This window comes from Numenius arquata, chromosome 6 (genome assembly GCF_964106895.1).
Source record: "Numenius arquata chromosome 6, bNumArq3.hap1.1, whole genome shotgun sequence".
Classification (NCBI taxonomy): Eukaryota; Metazoa; Chordata; class Aves; order Charadriiformes; family Scolopacidae; genus Numenius; species Numenius arquata.
In genome coordinates this window covers 49286703-49306724 of record NC_133581.1, presented here as the reverse complement: position 1 = coordinate 49306724, position 20022 = coordinate 49286703, and the positions used below count along the sequence as shown (strand labels likewise).

General features: G+C 38.6%; 1 protein-coding gene across 2 annotated transcripts in view; it reads left to right on the top strand.

Annotated features, from left to right (window-relative positions):
• The window catches only part of SCG5 (secretogranin V), a 28393-nt gene extending 8586 nt beyond the window's left edge, over window positions 1–19807 (top strand). The window contains exons 3-6 of one of the 2 annotated variants that reach the window (XM_074148947.1): window positions 7378–7527; window positions 10444–10556; window positions 16000–16053; window positions 19712–19807. In XM_074148947.1, coding sequence (XP_074005048.1) covers window positions 7378–7527; window positions 10444–10556; window positions 16000–16053; window positions 19712–19807 — 413 coding nt within the window. The remainder of the gene's footprint in view (window positions 1–7377; window positions 7528–10443; window positions 10557–15999; window positions 16054–19711) is intronic. The other variant, XM_074148948.1, reaches the window with a different exon arrangement.
• Window positions 19808–20022: the final 215 nt, after the last annotated feature.

Genomic DNA, 20022 nt, shown 5'->3' with positions numbered 1-20022 from the left:
GTAAAGAAATGTTTCCTAATATCCAACCTGAACTTCCCCTGGCGCAACTTGAAGCCATTACCCCTTGTCCTATCATCTGTGACTTGGGAGAAGAGACCGACCCCCGTCTCTCTACAGCCTCCTTTCAGGTACTTGTACAGAACAATAAGGTCTCCCCTCAGTCTCCTCTTCCCCAGACTGAACAACCCCAGCTCCCTCAGCCTCTCCTCGTAAGACTTGTGCTCCAGACCCCTCACCAGCTTCGTTGCCCTTCTCTGGACCCATGAGATGAATTTATCCCATAAATGAATTTATACCTTTTTGTAATTGTTCTCAAAATCACGTATTTCCCCTGGTCCCATCTGAATTTTAAATTAACTTGCAGTAAGAAAAGCTTTTTAATTTATTTGGTTCTATGAAAAGATATTTTAGAAGTCTAGACAAAAAAGAGATTCTTGCTTTTCTTGATCGCAGTGTCCTGTGCAGGAGATAGGATCTCTGGCATGCTCTGGAGGTTTCCGGAGCTGTTCTCTCTGTGCTTCCCATGGTGCGTGCTTTCAGCAGTGCCCCCACAGTTGCTGCAGGCATGAATGAGAAGAAGAATGTCCTCAGCTGCTGAACAGGAGGGAGGAAGAATCTGGTTTCTCCCCTTGGGATGCTTTAATACATCAGGTTAGCTGGCCTGAGTCCCTCTTGCAGCACCAAAGAGCAGCACTTGGCCTGGCCTTGCCTGGCAGGACTCTTCATCTCGCTGCTCTCTTGCATCTTCATCATGTGCCGATTCTTTTATTCAAGTGCAAAAGAAACCTCATCTTGACTCGAGCCACGTTGGCAGAAGTTTTGAATAGCAAAGCCTCTGCTTTTGGAGCTGTGAGGTTATACTGGCTCACTAAAGCAGAGACTTGTGAGTCTTGTAGCCCCCACACTGGTATTGTTCACGATGAGGTTGTTTGGGGGAGTTAGAAAATCTACCCCAGTGGCAGCTGTCAGACGGGTACGTAAAGATTTTAAACACTTCTGTTGAAGAACCAGCTGGGACTTTGAGCATGGAAAATGGAATTGAATGTATATGAATGGGGAAATGAACAGGAAAACTTTGTGAACTTCAGTGGAGCAACAGACAGAAAACACGGTCCCGTTCTGGACAATTCTGATGCCTCCATGCTTCACGTTAAAGGAGCAAAAGGAGTATTTTTCTATGTGTGTGTTGACATTGATGGAGCATCTGGGCTTCTCATGCAGCTGGTGTCAATGCCAGTGGATGATGTGCTCTAGTCTTTTACATTTATAGGATTGAAATAGTGTCCCATCCCTCGTGGGGAAAAGTCGGTCACCGGCTTCCTCTTGTTGCCCTGTTTCATAGAGCCGCGCACTGCGCACGTGGTCGTTAGCAAGGTAATGTTATGGCAGCTACGGGTGTGTGTTGTTTGCTGGACGTGCTTTGATCATGGGGGCTGGAAGTCAGCCTGCCAGGGGGAGCTGCTGCTGCTGCACACTGCAGGTCACACTCCGTTTGTCAAAAGGGTAAGTTTACCCACACGGTGAAGTGTGAAAGCTTTCTGCTCAGAGTGAAGGGCAAATTAACATAGCTCATTAGAGGACTGCTCAACCAAGGCAGGCATAAGAGATTGCTCTTTTGCTGTCAGCAAGTGAGCTGCTGGATTTTTTTTTATTGTGTGTGCAATTTGAATAATGAATAATAATGGCATATTTGCTACTTTTAAAAATTTATTGTGAGAGGAACATGGACATTACTTTGGTCCTAACCATTTCACAATAAAAGCATTTCGTATCTTAAATATTTGTACTGTTTGTAATTAAAATATGGGATAAAGTGGAATTATTCCCTGAAAGCAAGGTCAGTAATTGTGTGATGTATGTGCTAGAGGCTTGAGAGAACATATTGAAAGGAATTTGTCCCTCTGCAGAGAAAAAGAGAATTAATCTTTAGAGTTTTAAGAAACTTAATGACACAAAGGAGAAGACAAGCTGACCCTGGAATCTTGGATGCTTTAGTATGTATAGCCGTAGTTTTCTTGGGTTTCCCAAGGCATGCCTTGAATGGTTAAAGTTGGCTACGTTTGCATTTTTCCATTCTTGGTTCTCCTATGCTCTTTCTCCTTCCCTATTCTCTTATTTAGCAGCTTCTGTGGAATAGAGGAAATCTGACAATTTATAATTTTTTCAGTGTCTCTCACTTCCTGATCTATATCAACCTCAGCAACCAGGATAGGACTGTCTAGGATGAAGCTAGCTGAAGATGCACGGGCGAAATGGCATTGGGACTGTAGAACTTTTAGTGATGTTAGAAAAAGTAAGGAAAATGAAAATGCATTTTTTGCATTCAGGATTTTCTTGACAGTTTGAATTAACCGAATTTTATGGTGAGGATTCTTGCAGATAATAAAGGGAAGGAAAAAGGAAGTTAGTGTCCCATTTAAAGCTACCAGAGCATCAGAAAGCATTCTGCCAACCTTGCAGAGTTTGATTAGGGATGAGACATCACTTTTGAATGTGACAACGACACAGCAAAGGTAGATACAGCAAGATGAATGGGGACAGAAGTGTACAATAATATGGAAAGCTGTCACAGTGAAAGGAAAAAGAGCTATCTCTGTATCAGAGAGGACACACTGGAAATAATTTTGAAGATTTTTCCCAGGGATAAGAACTAATAGTCTAGATTAACAAAAGATTTTGCAAAGTAGCAAATATGGTATTGCATCACTGATTAATATCTATTTACTCCCTGAGGAATCTTACACAAATGGGATAAGGTATACCAGGCTTCCCTTGCAGCTCAGATTTGCTTGGAATTTGTACAGCTCAAGATCATAAGAGGTGCAATCTTATCTGGGAGGAATATTCCTCTGTGCAGCTGGGAAGGGCTTGGACTCTTTAAGAATCTGCTTCATGATGTTTAAGAGCAAAAATATGAAAACTAGGGCATCTGGCATGACTGTCTAAGTAAAGGGCTTTAATTTGGGATCTGGGATTTATTTACTCACAACAGACACTCGTGATCCACTCTATTTAGTATCTCCTTGCTAAGATTGACCAAACCACCTCTTTTCGGAATTTGGAAGTGGGGTAACCCTATCTACACTGTGATGTGGGAAACTGTTCCAATCAGACTGAAAGGCAAATTTGTCCCATTATTTGTCTTTAAACGTTCTGCAATCATTTCACACTTTTGAAAATCCATTCTCACTGACTGTCTTAAAATTACTCTTCTGGGCGGCAGCATTGCCTGCTTGTAAATGATGTGGAGGATGGCTTCTGAGAACAGATTTGTTTCAGTGGTGCTTTATGCTACCAACAGATGGGTAGCAGCAACTAGAACTTCAGTGGACCAACAGCATTTCTGTTGGATGTGTTTGATCAGGGCAATATTCAATACTGGCAGGAAAATAGTAGTTCTTTGTGTTTTCTTTTCCTGTTTTGTTTTGTTTTTTTTTTTTTTTTCCTTCCAAGAGCAGAATGGTTGTGTTGTCCTCCCACCCATAGAGACAGTATTGCTCCTAGAAAGAAATGAGTTAAAATGTATACACTTTAAATTTTCATTCATTCCAAGTATCACTAATTGAGATGATACCAGCAGTTGGTGAGATGACTGATGACTTTTTCCAGAATTGTAGGAAGGGGAGAGGCATTGTTCTGTTTTGGTTTCCACTCTGCAACAGTTCAAGACTGGTGCCAGAAGAGGGTTACATATATGCATATATTTTAAATGAAATCCAAAGCTTACTTATGACAATACTGACCACAGTCCAAAAGACCAAAACTTCTAGTTTATCCTTAGGGATGTGAAATAACTACGTGCTCACACAGAAATCCTGCACGTGAAAAGGGAGCTGACCATTTTGGAGGCTGTTTTTTTTGTTTGTTTGTTTGGGTTGGGTTTTTTTGCTAGTATGTGGCACACAAAAGCCAGTTCATATAAGAAGTTAGGAGAGATGGGAAAAACATAGATTTATCTAGCCCATCCTTTGTCAGTACAAGGGTGTTCTCTGTACTATTCTTCTGGATTTTTACTAGTCCGGTTTCATATAATTTAACAATGATGTCTCTCATGCTTCCCTTGGATAGGAAATGATGAAAAGTTTCTCAATATTTAGTAGTCTTGTCTTTCTTTCAGTCTCTGCCTTAAGGTTCAAGAGACCCATCTTGTGCTATTTTTGTAGCTGACTGTGTATGTTTGTATTACAATATTTTGACTTGGTAGCTGCAGTGTATTCAATCCTAATATGTTTCTTCAAATCAGTAACATTACAATACCAAAACTAATGCAGCTTGTGAATTACTGTACATAATACCCCTATTTGCTATATTTATAGTATTTCATTTTTATTATTGCAGTCTTTACTGACTGCACTATTTATCAGAGTTTATAAGGAATGAGCCTTGCTAACGCTATTAAATCACTCAAGTGTGCTAAATTATGGCACCAGAGCAGGTGCTATTGTCTCCAGCTCCTTTGGAAAGAAAGGAAAAACCCTTAAATGATCCTGGACGTTTATACCTAAAGGAAACAATCCTTTACATTAATATAAAAAGATTGTTTTGTACTCAAAGGAATTCTTGGCAGTTAGTTTAAACTTACATATATATATAGCACACTGGAGCCTGCTAAGTACCTCTGTTTTCGTTATGGATGGAGCTTTGGTGCCAAGAGGTCTGCACCACATACGAGCGTAGATATGCTTCTATCTGATGGATTGTCCTGTAGTGAACCACATTGTATACAGGATGTTCAAACACGTATTGATTATGTGGTTCTGTAGTTTACAGCAGAATCATAACCTGATGCTTTTAAGTACATATATGCAATCAATCTTCGTGTGAAGGAGCTCAGTATAAAAGTATTTAATGCTATAAGCTAGATGTTAGATTAAATGAATGTTATACATTTTTTTAACCTCATCACCATAGCATTATTGTGAATCTATACAGTTCTTACAAGCATCATCTTTGTGTTGCCTATGGACTGCAAATGTATAATAAAGTTCACAGTGTATATAATGCTATTCTGGTTTTAGTACCAGGTCTCATGGTCAGCTACAAAGGAAAACCTCATATAACGCAGATGCAAAAGATTTATAGGGCTACTTTTATGTTTGTTACATATCTGTAAAACTTTCCTGCAACATGGCATTACAGAATAAGAAACTTTGAGGGAAAAAATTAGCATGTTGATTAGATTTTAGTCCATCATGCAAATAAAACTGAAAGATATATGCTTATAGACTAACTTACTTCTGGTATTATAATGCCAGCTTCCAACTGATTATTTGGAAAATAAAGACAATTTGACTCAACTACCACTTCTAAATGTAAAAATGAATACAAAATTTGTCAAGACTGCCTTATGTCAGACATTTTTGAAAGTGATTATGTTAGCTTACAATGCCTAGCTGTATAAAAGATGATTTACAGAATCCTAGAGTGGCAAGGGCTGGAAGGGACCTTCAGAGATCATCTAGAACAAGGCCCCTGCCAAAGCAGGTTCACCTAGAGCAGGTTGCACAGGATTGCGCTGAGGCGAGTTTTGAGTATCTCCAGAGGAGACTCCACAACCTCTCTAGGCAGCCTGTCCCAGTGCTCTGGCACCCTCAAAGTAAAGAAGTTTTTCCTCGTGTTCAGATGGAACTTCCTGTGTTCCAGTTTGGGCCCATTGCATGTTTTCCTGTCGCTGGCCCCATCCTCTTGACTAACTTACTTTTGGTACTATAATGCCAGCTTCCAACTGATTATTTGGAAAATATAGACAATTTGACTCAACTACCACTTCTAAATGTTTAGATATTTATAAGCATTGATGAGATCCCCTCTCAATCTTGTCTTCTTCAGGCTAAACAGGCCATTTAGGCTGGTAGTATTTTTTTGTTAGTTGAGACAGGAGTACTTCTGAAGCAGCTTTCATGTTCAGAAGCTTTATTCCAATCTTTTGGATCTATTACAATTATAGAAGTTGAAAATAAGACTGTTTGGTAACATGGTGATCGTGCTACTTACCCAAACAGTTGTGTCTGCATTTGCTCTTTAACTCACATTCTCCAGTCATACAAATTCCTTTTCCTCTCCTGTTAGTGGAATTTATATGTCGACTGTTACATTTTATCCTTCATTATATAGGGTTTTAAAAAAATATTGCTCTGCTGTCACACAACCGTCTCAGTACTCAATGTAACTACTACAGTACTCAGTAACTACACTAGCTGTTGCTGCAGTGTGTGTGGTGGCTGCCTTATGGCAGGGAAAGAGAGCATGCTTGAAACTAACTTTTTATTTGTCTGAAACTCAAAATAATACTGTACAATAATATCTAGAAAATTCCACAAGCAGTTGGGTTTTAGCCTGTAGATGCATTTGGCTGGTGATGCGTGCAGAAAAGATCTGGAGCAAATGAATATTTGTAGAGAGGCATATAGAGAGAATGGCCTGAGCTTGGTTCCCAAACCTTTAATGGAAGACCCTACTTGTCAAAGGCAAGGCGCCCAAGCTGAGATGAGTGGCAGAGGGCTGTGGTACATCCCTTCTGTGTGCACTTGCCCAAGAACAAGAAGCCCATCATCGTGTCCTCTGCCACTGAGTTATAAAACTTGCTGCGCACTCCTGTTGTAACCCTGCAGTGATGGTGCTCCGAGTCCCGCAGGGCAAATATAAAAGCCTGCATCTAGAACTGATCAATTAAGTAAAGGTATAAAAGTCACAGAATGTGATGTTTCATACTGTAATGAATACTGTGTAGGTGTACATGCACAAGAATTCTCATCAACAATATGGACTTTTCACCATTATTGCAGGAAACTTAAATTTGCATTTAAGAAATGGTTTGATTTAAAAATAATTTTCTTAGCTGTATACAACCAAATTTGCAATAATATCTTGGGTCCTCTCATGTGATTTAATTTATGAATGTATTTCCAGGCTGTACAAATAGTATTATTTCTTTCTATGGTGTCATTAATTTTGTCTTCTTGTCATGATGCTGTCTTGCCATATCTTCTTCAATTATTTGTTGCTACAATGAACAGTAACAATATCAGTGACTGAAGATGATTATGCAGTAAATAGATTAAGATCCGCTACTGTCTCATGTTTCTTTTTCTTTGTATTTTCTTACCTATAACTTACATAGTTAAGGAAAAAAAACAACCCTAAGACTAATAATAAGTGACTGGTCTTGTTTCCTAGTTTCATTTTTCATTACCCAAGTTCTCTGATTTAGGTCACAGGGTTGTGTTTCTAAAAGAGACATTTGAAATCTAAACTTGGATCTGTCTCTGTAACAATTATATATATATTTTAAATCTAAGTCTGGATTGCTTGAAGCAACTGAAGCACTTACACTTTTAATCTTGTAAAAAGACAGTGTGTGTAAATTGTCTTTGCTAGGTGGTGCACATGAGGGTCTCCAGCACTTGGGTCCTTATGGCAATATCCCAAACATCGTGGCCGAGCTGACAGGAGATAATGTACCAAAGGATTTCAGTGAAGATCAAGGTTATCCTGACCCTCCAAATCCCTGCCCTATTGGAAAAACAGGTAATTATGCTGTAGCTTTTGCACGTCTGTTTTCACTGTGCATCTTTCAGTGCTGTACTAGGCAGTACGACACTTGATCAGCAATTGGTGTTTTCTTTCATTCTCTACCCCAGAAGGAGAACTGTTGAGCAATCAGGTGTTTGAGATGAGATTTTTTTTTTATTAAATATGCACCTTCTGTATTGCTATATGACTGCTAGAGAAGGTCAGGTGGAAGAAATCATCTTGACCTCGGAGTACAAGATAGATTTATGATAGCATCTTGTTCCTGAGGGAGTTCATTTTTAGGCTGGCCCCTGAAAAAGTTCTGTACAGATGAGATTTACCCTTATTTTAGAGACTTTCATTGTGCCAAGAGGAATGAAACTGTCTGCCCTGATCTCCAACCCAGACCATGAGTCAATATTTAAGATACCTTGGCTCCAATCCATGTGGCTTTATAGCTCACTGAGGGTGCATCTGTGCCAAGAAATGGAGAACTAGGTGGACGTACCCCAACGTGTTGCACGCAGGCTCACTCTGGCAGAGGACCAGCGCAGCCTCAGAGTGCTGGACCAGTATGGTGCCTGAGACACCCTCTGCACCCCTCAGCTTGCAGCTGCTTATATACCAAGCCATGTGTGGCTAGTGCTGAAGGATCTCTAAAGCAGCGCTGCATGTGCATGATATAGACATACCCGAAGGGAATTGATCTTTTTCCTGTTATTTGAGCCAAGGAATGACTTCCAGTACTGAAAGTAGTAGTAAAACACCCATTGGCTGCATTGGGAGCTGGAACTGGGAATGAACACTCTATTTTTCTCTCATTTTTTATTCGTGAGCTAAGAGATCCTTTCAAAATCTTTTCTGTTTAGTCTTCTTTTACGTTATTTGGATAACGCAAAACAGTTGTCTGTATTTTTATTTAAAAATGTTCTAACTAGCTTAGAATTGATCAAAAAATGAAATATTTGTCATGAAAAGTTTTGCAAACAGTGGTTTTACATTTCATTCAAAAACATGACAAAATTTCGAATCATCCTTTCTATTAGAGCCCGCTTGGGGATGATGCCTGCGTCTCTTCTGAAATAATATCTAATCTTCCATTTTGTTCAATATAGCTGATGTCTGACAGGTTGCAAATGATGAGTTTAGGTTTTCTCACTCACGCAGACTTTCTATCTTCTGTGCTTGCCCATTAGAGTTCTGTTAGTGACTAGATAAATAAATTCAAAACCTGGCATCCAGAGAAATGCCTGTGAAAATCCCTGCAATTTTTCTTTCTTAGGTGAAATAAAAGTTGTTAGCTGAACTAATACAGTCAGATCTGAATTCTTAGGGAAGTGCTGCCTGCTCAGATAAATGGCTCTGTCGTAGGTACGCTGTGAGTGAAGATAGTATCTACTAGGATTAGAGTAAAATGTTTTTCAGAGCCTTAAATGGAAATTCAAGTGGTGACTGTATTATGCATACAAATTACTGGAGGCCTTCCTCAATCAGGTCTGTGGACTTGCTTAATGGAAAACAATTTTTCCAGTCACTGTCTACATATGCACATTCCACAGCGGGAATACATAAGCCTGGAGCACTTGAGCTTGAAGACTTTTGGATTAGCAGACGCAGAGGGCACGCATATGTCCAGCTGCCCTTTGTGTTTTCTAACAAAAGGCACAGACACTCTGAGGAGGTCTACCACATTGCTGTTGTCACCTGCTTCTCTCTTGAGATGACCCTGTTCCTGCTGAGACTGAATAATTTTTAAGTGCTTGTAGTTAACTTTAATGGTTTCTGAGTTACTTAGAGAGTACGGTTAGTTTTCCCCTGGTTGCTATTGGCAACTTCATTTTTTTCCCCATTCTAAGGAGAAAAGAGAGAAAACAGGATCTGTTGGATTTAGAATAACCTCCTCAGGTCATTGAATGAACTTATTTTGAAGTCAAGATTTTACTGCTTCCCACATCTAAGGGAAAAAGATAATCCATCTGCAAATCTTTTCACATGATGATCACACAAGGACAGAAGGGAAAGTCCACAGGTGTGTCCGCTGGAGTTGCCTGTGTTCTGGCAGATGTAGCTGCTTGGACGCCCAGCATCATGCCCCAGGTGGTAGGATCTCCTTGGGTACGTCTGAGAGGAACTTGCACTGCAAGCTCCCCAGGCTGACAAAGTAGAGGGAGCTCCAGGAACACATTCTATTCAAAGGGCTACTCTGGCCTCAAGTTGCTGAATCTTTGTTTAATCTAAAGATGATGTATTTTGGTTAAAAGTCCGTAAGCTGATTTTTAAAAGGGTATTATCCTTGATGTGACACTGTTTGTAAAATCATCCATTGTGATTAAAGGAGGTTTCTAGACTCATAAGACTAGTTAGCAATCTGCAGAAATGTCTTCAGCATAAGACCTCTGCCACATCAACTTTTTATGAGCTCTTATGACGTGTAAATTATTTCTAGCCATTTTGAACCAAGTACCAAATCAGAAATGGAGTTCCGTGAATAGCTGCTAGGTGAAAGAAACTCTGCCTTTGCTCACAGCATCAGCTTCAAAAGCATTGCCTAAACAATTTCTACAACTTCCTGTGGGCATTGAATAATGAAAAGAGGATCCCCTCTGAATCAGAATAACATGCAGTTCTATGTAAAATCAAGCTCAATCATGAACTTAAAAGAGAAACAAAAAGGAAGGGGAGAGCTAGGAAAATAAATTTGTTTAGTTTTGAAGTTTCATTAAGTTTGGGTTTTTTTAAAAAAATAATTAAATATATTCTGACAAACTCCTGTCAAAAGAAAAAAATACCTGATATTTTCCAGTCATCCAGTTCTTTAATATATTTTTTTAAATTGTATAATTGCATTTAAGAAGTTTGCTGATTAATGTGGCACATATTGTGCGTTTCAAAGCTACTAAGCACTTAGTGCTTTCTACTATACTTTTGCAGTCGATGATGGGTGTCTAGAAAACACCCCAGACACAGCAGAGTTCAGCAGGGAATACCAACTGCACCAACACCTTTTTGATCCAGAGCATGACTATCCCAACATGGGCAAGTGGGTGAGTACATGCTTCTCGCTTATTTTTCTTGCATGTGAAACTGGGGTTTGTCTGCTGCGTGGGATACTATGAAACCACAAGGAGAATATTGTGTTTATTGCAGGAAAGATTATCACCCTAAGAGAAACTTCTCAAAAAGGTGAACTTGCCCTTAAAAATATAGAAATAAGGCGCGTGATCAATTAAAAGCCCATAAAAACAGAAATTAGAAATCCTTGTCTTATGACCTGTCCTAGGGCATGACAACTATGTATGTGCTTGATAAGTGCAACAAAACACGTTTCAAACTACAGTGAGCATGTAACCAAAATTAGTGCAGATTTTAGCACAAGATTTCAAATCATAACAGGGCCCTAATTTGAAAGATTATTGAGGTTCAGTGACTATTCACTGTTCAGCTACTTAGATGCTAAAAAAAATAAATAAATGGAGTGCAGCAGTACCTGAGCACATTTAAAAAAATCTAGGTCCAGACAACTTGCTCTAAGGACTCCTCTCTGGCTTAAGGATTTTGGAGGAGTTGATACTGCTTCTTCCTCTATTCAGGTTGTGCACTATATTATATTGAAAACGTATTTTACACATTGGGTATAATAAATACAGTGAGCTATGCTAAGGGAAAAATCTTGCTCTGAGCGTACAAGGACTTTAATAACTCCAGCTAGACTATTTCTGCAGGCTAAAGGCTCCAAAGAGAGCTCTGCCGCTTAATCTTACATTACATCAGTTAAATGTCCAATCCCAAATCCATCTTCAGGCGCCAGGAAAACAATAACAATGATCATAATTTATGCTTCTAGAGCAAATCATGAAATCTCATTTTACATTGTTATAACACTTTACTTAAGATTGCCCTAAACCAACGCTCTGTAAGCATATATCGATAAATGGACATGTTTGGCAGCCTTTTCTCCTGCTGTAATTGTGAGGCAATGATTCATCGTTCATAATCAAACCAGTGTAAGATTTATAGTCTTAATTACTTGTTTGAGTGCTAAATTTCTTGAGAGAATCATGCCAAAAATCCATATTTTGGAAACTCTTGTTGCATTCTAAGTAATTACCATCAAAGGTTTTCATTTTAAAAACACCAGATGGTGAACTTTCCTATTTATGCCAAACAATTCTGTTAGTTTTCTTATTATTCATAAGCAATTTACTTTCATAATACCATTTTTGAAGACTATAAAAGCACTTCTGTAAATCTTTGGCCTATAGCAATATTTCAGAATCAAGCGTATATACTGTGTTGTCATCAGCAACGTATATACTTAACAAATGGTAGGTAATCATTAGTGAATACTGGCCTTTTTTCATTTCTCCATCCATCACTACTAATTCAGGGGAAAAACCTGCTCATGCGTGGATTAAAACAGACTGTTAGGTACTAAACAGTAATCATATCTAGCTGCAGTGTAGCCAACTCCAGATCTTTTTAATTAGAGATGAAACAGCTGGTAATGTGCATGAGCAAATGTTCTGCCGAGATCCAGGAGAATCGCCCCGATTGCCTCCTCATTGTATACTACTACACATTAAAAAGATAAATACGATGATATCTGGTTTTCTGGCTGGTTTTGTTATTTTTATCTCTCTGGAAAAATAAGAGCAGAGAAGCACTCTAAAAATTAGCTGTCTGAGACTTTATAAGGGAAAGTAGATCAGATCTTCTAGGTCACTTACTGTCATCTGGATTAGGTCGTAAATGACCAGCACAGCCAATGTGGTCCACCCAGAGGGTGACTCCAAGCATCCTCATCCTCCCACTGCCCCCCAGCCACCAAAAGCCCCTCTGCCCGCCAGCAGCCCCTTCGTTCCCCCTTCTCCCGCAGAGGAGCCTAGGACCGAGTGCCCCAGGGGCTGTAAGGGCTGTGTATTTACAGACGGCGTTTCCCCCAGCTCCTGCGTGCTGTGCAGGCGCTAGGCTGTCACCACCGTCTGAAGCCCTCGGAGCCAGTGTGTCTCCTGGACCTGTGTGAGCTGGCATGCGCTCACAGCTCTCGGGGGAGCTTCTCCCCTGCCTTTTCCTGCCACAGAGCGGTTGAGGCGGCGTTACAGTTCCCACTGACTTGTCCTTTCAAGGAGCCAGCATGCATTCCTTAGCATAACCACAGTAAAACCCAAATTACATTAGCAGGTCGGGGGTGGGGGGGGGGGAAGATCGGCTTGTTCATGAATAATGGGAAAGAAACAGGTTGGTTGGTTTGTTTTGGTGACAGACTCTAACGCTTACAAAGCTGTGGGACCTCTGCAGTACCCTGTGCACAGCAGACACATTTTATAATGGTAACACAAGTCTAGAAACTGTGTCATACAGCAAAGTGTATGATTCCGTGTAGACACTAAATATTATGTGTAAATACTGCTAATACATATGAAGATAGGAATATATAAATCATGTATACTGGGTTCGGAGAGGGAAGAGGAAGAATTTTCCTGCCTTTGGGAGAACTCTCCATATATCAATATGCTGACATGTGGGAACTCTCCGGAACAGGCTCTGTTTATAGGGCAAGCTGCAGAGTTTATACTCTCCTCCCCAGCCCCGAAGATACTTTTTCTTCTCCTCATATGTGGAAAATGTAGAGGGAACAGTGGGAATAGTAAGATGAAGGACTTTCTACCCTGGTGTGTAATTATAGTTTCTACGATTTTTGACCACAGAAGTTTTGGGATGTTTTTTTTTCCCCTTCAGTTCAGACTTTCCCTTGCAGGAAACAGGTACTTTTACATTTGATTCTGCCTTTTCCACATCTTGCAACTTGACTCTTTAGATGGTCTGAAGAAGTGGTGTCAGCATCCAGAAAGTCTTGCACAAAGATAGTTTACGATACACAATTCACAACACAAATCTTAAACCCACTTACAGGTAAGTTGTATATTTACTGAAACCCAAAGTATTAAAAAGAGAAGGGGAGTTCAGCTGTGTTTTCTGACACCAGTATCAGCACAAATGGAAAATGAATAGCACCTATATTTATCAGCAACACTTCTTTTTATTGAAGCAGTAAATAATATTTCACTCTTAGGGTAGAAAGAATGCCAGTTTTGCTTATCGGCTACAGTGGAGGGATTCAAGACAGTACGAAGAAGGGCAAATGGGAAGCAGGGACAAAAACATTCGACTCCTTGTTAAAGAAGTTGCCATCTCTAGCCTCCTAATTTTAATGAAATCCTGAACCTAGTCACTCAAATTTCATTCTCCTTCCGTTATAGTGAGCAACATTGAGTGCATCATTCTTTGCCAACTGACATTTTTAAATATCTGGATGGCAATGGCAATAGGTCTGGTGCCCCTCTCCAATTTCAGGCAGTAAATGCAGATTGTTTAATTCAGTGTAGTATGTTTGGTGTAATAGAAATTTTCATGTTTGATATTCCTGATAAGACTGTCAGTTGACTGGGAACTTACAGTTCTCCCGAAAGGGTGCAACCTTGCTAATGCAATTTTCCTTTTCAGTTTTGCTTTCAGTGTGCAGGTCAGTTTACAGATCTGCTGATTGTTACTGACTTAAACAAATTTCAGTAAAGTCTGAAAGATCTAAGGGTAAATTTCTCTGGCATTAGTTAGTTGGTTGTAAGCATTTTAAGTTCTGAGTTTTTTCTACCCAAATCCCAATCTGTAGCACCCTGATCCAAGTAGCCAGGAGGGTGCAAAGGAAGCTCCAGGAATGAGGAGAAAGTAGCAATTCACATGCAGCACATCTTCAGATGAGGTGTATCTTTAACCAGATAAACTCTGTGCCTTCATTCCTAACAACTCCTAGGTGAGGGATGAGAATGGTAAGCACTTCGTGGGCAAATTTTGGTGACTGATGAGCTCAAACCCTTATGCAGTGGAACATATTTTCAGGATTGCTATTACCATACAAGCACTCTCTTAGCTTGTGCTCCATAACTTCATTTGCTTTGCACTCCACGTAATGCTTAAGTAGTAGCTACGGTCTTAAAACATTCCCAAACAGACTAAACAAAATACGATCTTCCTGAGCAGGAACAGTTCAATTGTAAGGAATTTTCCTGAGTGACAGAAATGTTAGCTTCAGTAGTCATCACATTCTTTTTATTTCAGAAACACTATTTTTCCTCTCGTGAAAAGTATAAGGTCAAATACTTTACACAGAGAGACTTCGGCGGTGCTTTGTTTCCTAAAGAGAATCATTTATGCATCCATGGGTTTCTTTAAAATGTTAAATTTAAGTTTTCCCGAAGTGAGTATGCATAAATGACTAGCCAAGAATGTCTCCCTTGGCCAACATCATCTCTGTTCCCTTTTGGCACAGCTCAGACAAAATAACTGAGGTTGGGCAAGAGATAGACCTTGTGAATTTGGGGTTTAATGAACATGAGAAGTACAAAACAGACAATTTTGGCAGATTTCATTGTAACGCTTGAAAATGTTTGTTTTTTCTCATATCAAGGCTGCAGAGAGGGTAGAAGTGTTTGGTGAATTTGTCTCGCGCTAGAATTACACTTTCTATTTATATAATCAACGTTAGGTCAGTTGTTTATAGCAGAATTAATGGCCTTGTTTATACAGTGTTCTGCTTTTATACATGTAATTCTTCTCTCCTTCCATTTTCAGGTTAGGGTTTGGTTTTGTTTTTCTTCATAATACACAATTGAAACAAAATGTGTTGAGCATGTGTGTGTTATTCCAGACTTTATTAGAATTCACTACTTGTATGAAATACAACAATATGTGGATGCACTTATGTAAACTATGGTCAGAGGGGTTTTTTTGTGTTGGCTTTTTTTTTTTTTCTCATCATCATAACTTTCTCTTCTGCCAAGATGTTTTTGGCCGTTTTTAAAAGGTTCACCATTAAAAATGTTATAGACCAAATGGTTTTTAGAAACTTTATTGAGGGTACTACTTAAACAAAGGAAAAGTTGGCGCTGAACTCCTTTCAGCAGAACTTTGCACTGGGAAGTGTTGATATCTGGAAGGGAACAAGCAAAGACAACAAATCAGTAGGAACACCACCGATTGCTGTTTTGAAAAGGAATTAGAAAATCTCTTATAAAGCAAATATTTTTTTGCTGCTGTTCTTTTGTTACCTCAAATGTATAGAAAGATGTACCAGAGGCAGGATTCTTTCCTCCTTTTTTTAAAAAAAATATGTATTTATACTACGTATCATGTGATGGGGAACATTCAGTCTATATTATTATACCAGTATGTACTTCAAACTCTTATTGCCTGAATACGGATGATAATATAGTGCAACATAGTGGAAAATTACTGGCTTTTTAATTGATAAGACTTTGACTACTCCTGAAGAATTTCAAAATGTTAGCAGGAATATCCAAATATTTATTTGTAGTTCATCTTTCCACTAAAACTACACACCCTCTAAACTTGCTAATATTTAACAGCAAAAATAGTATTTTAAAAGAAGGATGTAATTAATTTGATGGTTGCATTTTTTTCCCCTTCCAGAGCAAGAATTTACTCTTTGAGAAGATTAATGGTGGTCCAAAAAGAAGAAAGAGGGTAACTACCACAATACTTTATAGCCACTGTATCATCTAGAGAGCTAGTAAGAATTAAAATAATGATGTTGAAATGGAAAGTTAGTCTAATGCATCTGCACCATACTTTAGATAATGTGTAAAGTCAGAGAATCTCTGTGACAAACTACTACGGCAGGCTTCAGGACTGTCCACTGAGTACAAGATGTGTTTCTCTAAATAGCCTGTTGCTTTCAGAAGATGTGCTTCAATGCCGAGCATTAAATTATAAACTTTATATTACTGGTGGTTTTAAATTGATCCTATTTGCATAAAAATATTTAAAATTACGTAAATGTCCTTAAAACAGAATTTTAAAGTTCCCTACTAAAATTATGGGTAAAATTAATTACCACTATCCATGCATGTCAATATGGTTTTGGGTGTAAATGACAGTAGAACTGGTCCTTCAGCTGATGTAATTTGATTCACTTATATACTTGGATTTACCTCTGATTAAATTCCTATCTCTGTGTCCCACTTGCTGGAAAGACAAAGATGAACAGGTTCTCATCTTTCTGCCCCTGAAACAAGGACAGAAATCCACATATCACAGAGAACCTCTGCACAGTCCAACTCACTATCATCTTTTTTTGGTAGTGGCAGCCTTTCTTTCGTCAAAAAAAATCACTTTCAGGCACAGACAAAGTCTTTAGCTTTGCTGCTGGTATTTTTTTTTTTCACAAGAAGAAAAAGTCTAGCTCTCTGCCAGAAAGTAGCTTTTCAAAATATGACAGCACAGTTTATATTGTAAATGAAGTAAATTTGGTTTTAAATAACTGAAATGTAAGTGAAGATGATTTATTTATTTATTTAACACTTCAATGTAAAGTCTTTGCTAGAAAGGGATAAGATGGGTTGATTTCTTACCAGTTCACACATCACTGGTAATAAACAGTGTTCAACCATGAGTTAATGATCTATCTGGAGCTTAGTATCTGCCTCCCACTTACATTTGATTTTTGAAGTTGGTAGTGGGAAAGGAAAAAGGGTAGGCACCTGATTTTAACTCTAAAGTAAGCAGAATTTACTCTGGAAATAGTTATGTGGAATATTTGTTAATAGCTAGAATAGCATGTTATAGTCGGATTGGTGCAATATATACATGAGAAAAAAAGAAAAACATAAATACATTTTCCGCCTGTGTGCTGACTGACGGAATTGGACAGAAAGGAATAATGGCTGGAGAGACATGACAGCCATGTGGCCAAGGGCAGCCCAGAATTTTGGAGGTGAAGCTTCAGTTTCTCACTTTGGAGCAGATTTATTTTCTTAGCACAGGCATGTCACTTAATGGTAAATCCATTATCATTTATAGTATATTATTGTTTTAAGAGTAATACTGTAACGATTACTAATGCCTTAACGCACGATTCAGAATTTTCACTTTTTTAGCAGAAGGGTAACATAGAGCTGTCAGCAGCAGAGTGTATTTTTTCAGAAACCAAAAAGCCCACTGGATTCCCCTCCTTCCTTCTGCGGTCCCTGCCGCCCTTCTGCACAGACAGAGTTTAGGGAGGACAGCTTCTGGTAACAGACTGGTCTTTTAGGTCAGAATGTCCCCATTTTAGCTTAAAGCAAGTCCAATGTAAGTCTGTACGTAGCAATCGTGTTGTGTCTGTATGATGGTGTTGTGTAACAGTCACAGAGGAGTTTACAAAACTACGTATTTTAAGTATGTGTAAAGAAACACACATACAAGCATATAATCAGTATATAACGCAAAGGTATGTATTTGCCATTTGCTACTTTGTTATTTTTTGCAGCATTTGCAGTGCAAGACAAGGAAGCCTACAGTGACCTCTAATTTAACTAGCAATTCTCCCCTTTTCTTAAATTTCTATGTGTGAGCATAGCCTTGTCCAGAATCTAATATCCCAAGCACGACAGGAGTGTTCTGTAATCACTGAGTCACGTTGCTGTGGGCTCGGAGCTGTGCACAAAGGTACTCAGGAACCACGTTACTTTGAATTCAGCACAGCTGTATAGGATTAAACATTTTTTTTAGTCAAATCAGCCAAAAATTTTGCATTATATTTTGTGTTTTCTTAGTCAGTTGAGAAGGATTCAAATTTTTATGTATTCTTATTCTCTTCTACTTTATTTCAAAAAGTAGCAAGCAAGTACCATTCCAAAACAAGACCAATTAATCTTCCTAAGAATCTTCAAATAATTCCTAGAAGTTTATGCAACAGATGAATTTCACTAAATTAACATTAAACAGAACTTCTTTAAACAAACACAAAAAATCATTTACATGTGTCTTATTTTTAACAATTTAAAACATTAAATTAGTGTTAGTTTTATTTTCAAAGATTTTTCCACATTCGTTTCTGGTTCTTTACATTCTTATGTTTTCACTTGCAGCAGGCAAAGCACTCAAAAAAACTTAGCAGAAGTAAGCAAAAGGGCTGCTCTGTGCTGTGATTAAGTATTAATGATAGCGTCTACAAATCTTCGAGTTTAAGCTTTGGGTTTCTCCAGACAGACAAACCCAAATCTTGTCCAGAAATTTGACAAATACCTGGGATACCCGAAAATAAATGTTTCATGCCTATTTTAAAAGCTTTTTTTTTTTTTTTTTTAGTTTTGAATTCCCTACATTTTGGTGAAAGAAGCACAGAAATATCTCAAGAACAGTAATTTCTGTGGTACAGTCAGCCTGACAAGAATCAGGAGATACTGGAAAATTTGCATTCCTCCAAAGTTTGTCCTTAGGCAAACAATTTTTATTGGCATCAAAACCAAGCACACTAGAATTTCTGTCTATAGCTGTGAAGGAGAAAGTATATACTTGAATTTTGTTTACACTGATGCTGTAGCAGGCCAGAAAGTGGGTGTAAATAATATTTGTTAATTCTGAAGCTCCACTAAACTGCTTGATACTTGCAAATACAGGAAATACATTTTATTCCATTGGTATATATAAAATTCAAGCATAGGCTTTCTACATTTCTGTGATCTCCAAACAGTTTTGAGACAGGATCTGTTCTTCTTCAGTCTCACGTTGTGCTGCTTACATGGCGCAAAGTGAAGTTAAACCCTCTCTGGGGATCTTCTTTCCAGCATTCCCTTGTTCTGGCAGTGGTAGGAGAGCCATTTCCTATGCCAAAACCTTGCTTGGCTCTGCTTCTGTGCCAGCAGTTTTTTATCTCAGCATCAAGAGAGGAAGTGAGGAGGGTTTTCCTGGAGAGGAGATGGGCTGAAGAAGAGACTTCGGTCAAAAATGGCATTGTGGTATCTAAATGTTTCCCAGCATACGGTCCATCAGAGGTAGTGATTCAAGCTAAAGCTTACCTGGACTTCTTGAACAAGTTCTGTCGTGCCTAAAGAATGAAGGAGTTAGATCTGCTGCTGCTTCTCTGCTGAGCTGGGGAAAGGAGGCATGGAGCAAAAAGACAGATATTCTCAATAGTCCTCTTTCACTTGTATTCTTTCTAGTGGATTGGATTAAATTCTTGCACACAAAAATTATTAGAAAACAAAGCACTGGTTGACTTCTAGATTTACTCCCTGGGAGCAATTTTTTTTTTTCAGTCTGCAAGTATTTGACAGATAAGATATATGTATCCACTAATGCTAGTTACCTTTTATATGTTTCCCTGTTTCTAATAAGTATAAATAATTTTAAACTTTTTCAGAGTGTGAACCCGTATCTGCAAGGACAACGACTGGATAATGTTGTAGCAAAGAAGTCTGTTCCACATTTTTCAGATGAAGACAAGGGTCCTGAATAAGTACAATAAAAATGAATGATGAAAACTCATGCCATCCTCTGCTAGATCATAGTATTGCTTATATATAATCATCTATTAAAATCCTTGTGAATGGCAGCATGTTTATTATTTATATAATTGTAGATGAAAAACAGCTGTATTTATAACACTATGTTCTCCTAGATAACAAAAATATGGTTCTGCTTTTTGTTAAGTTATGGTAAAAGGACATTTCT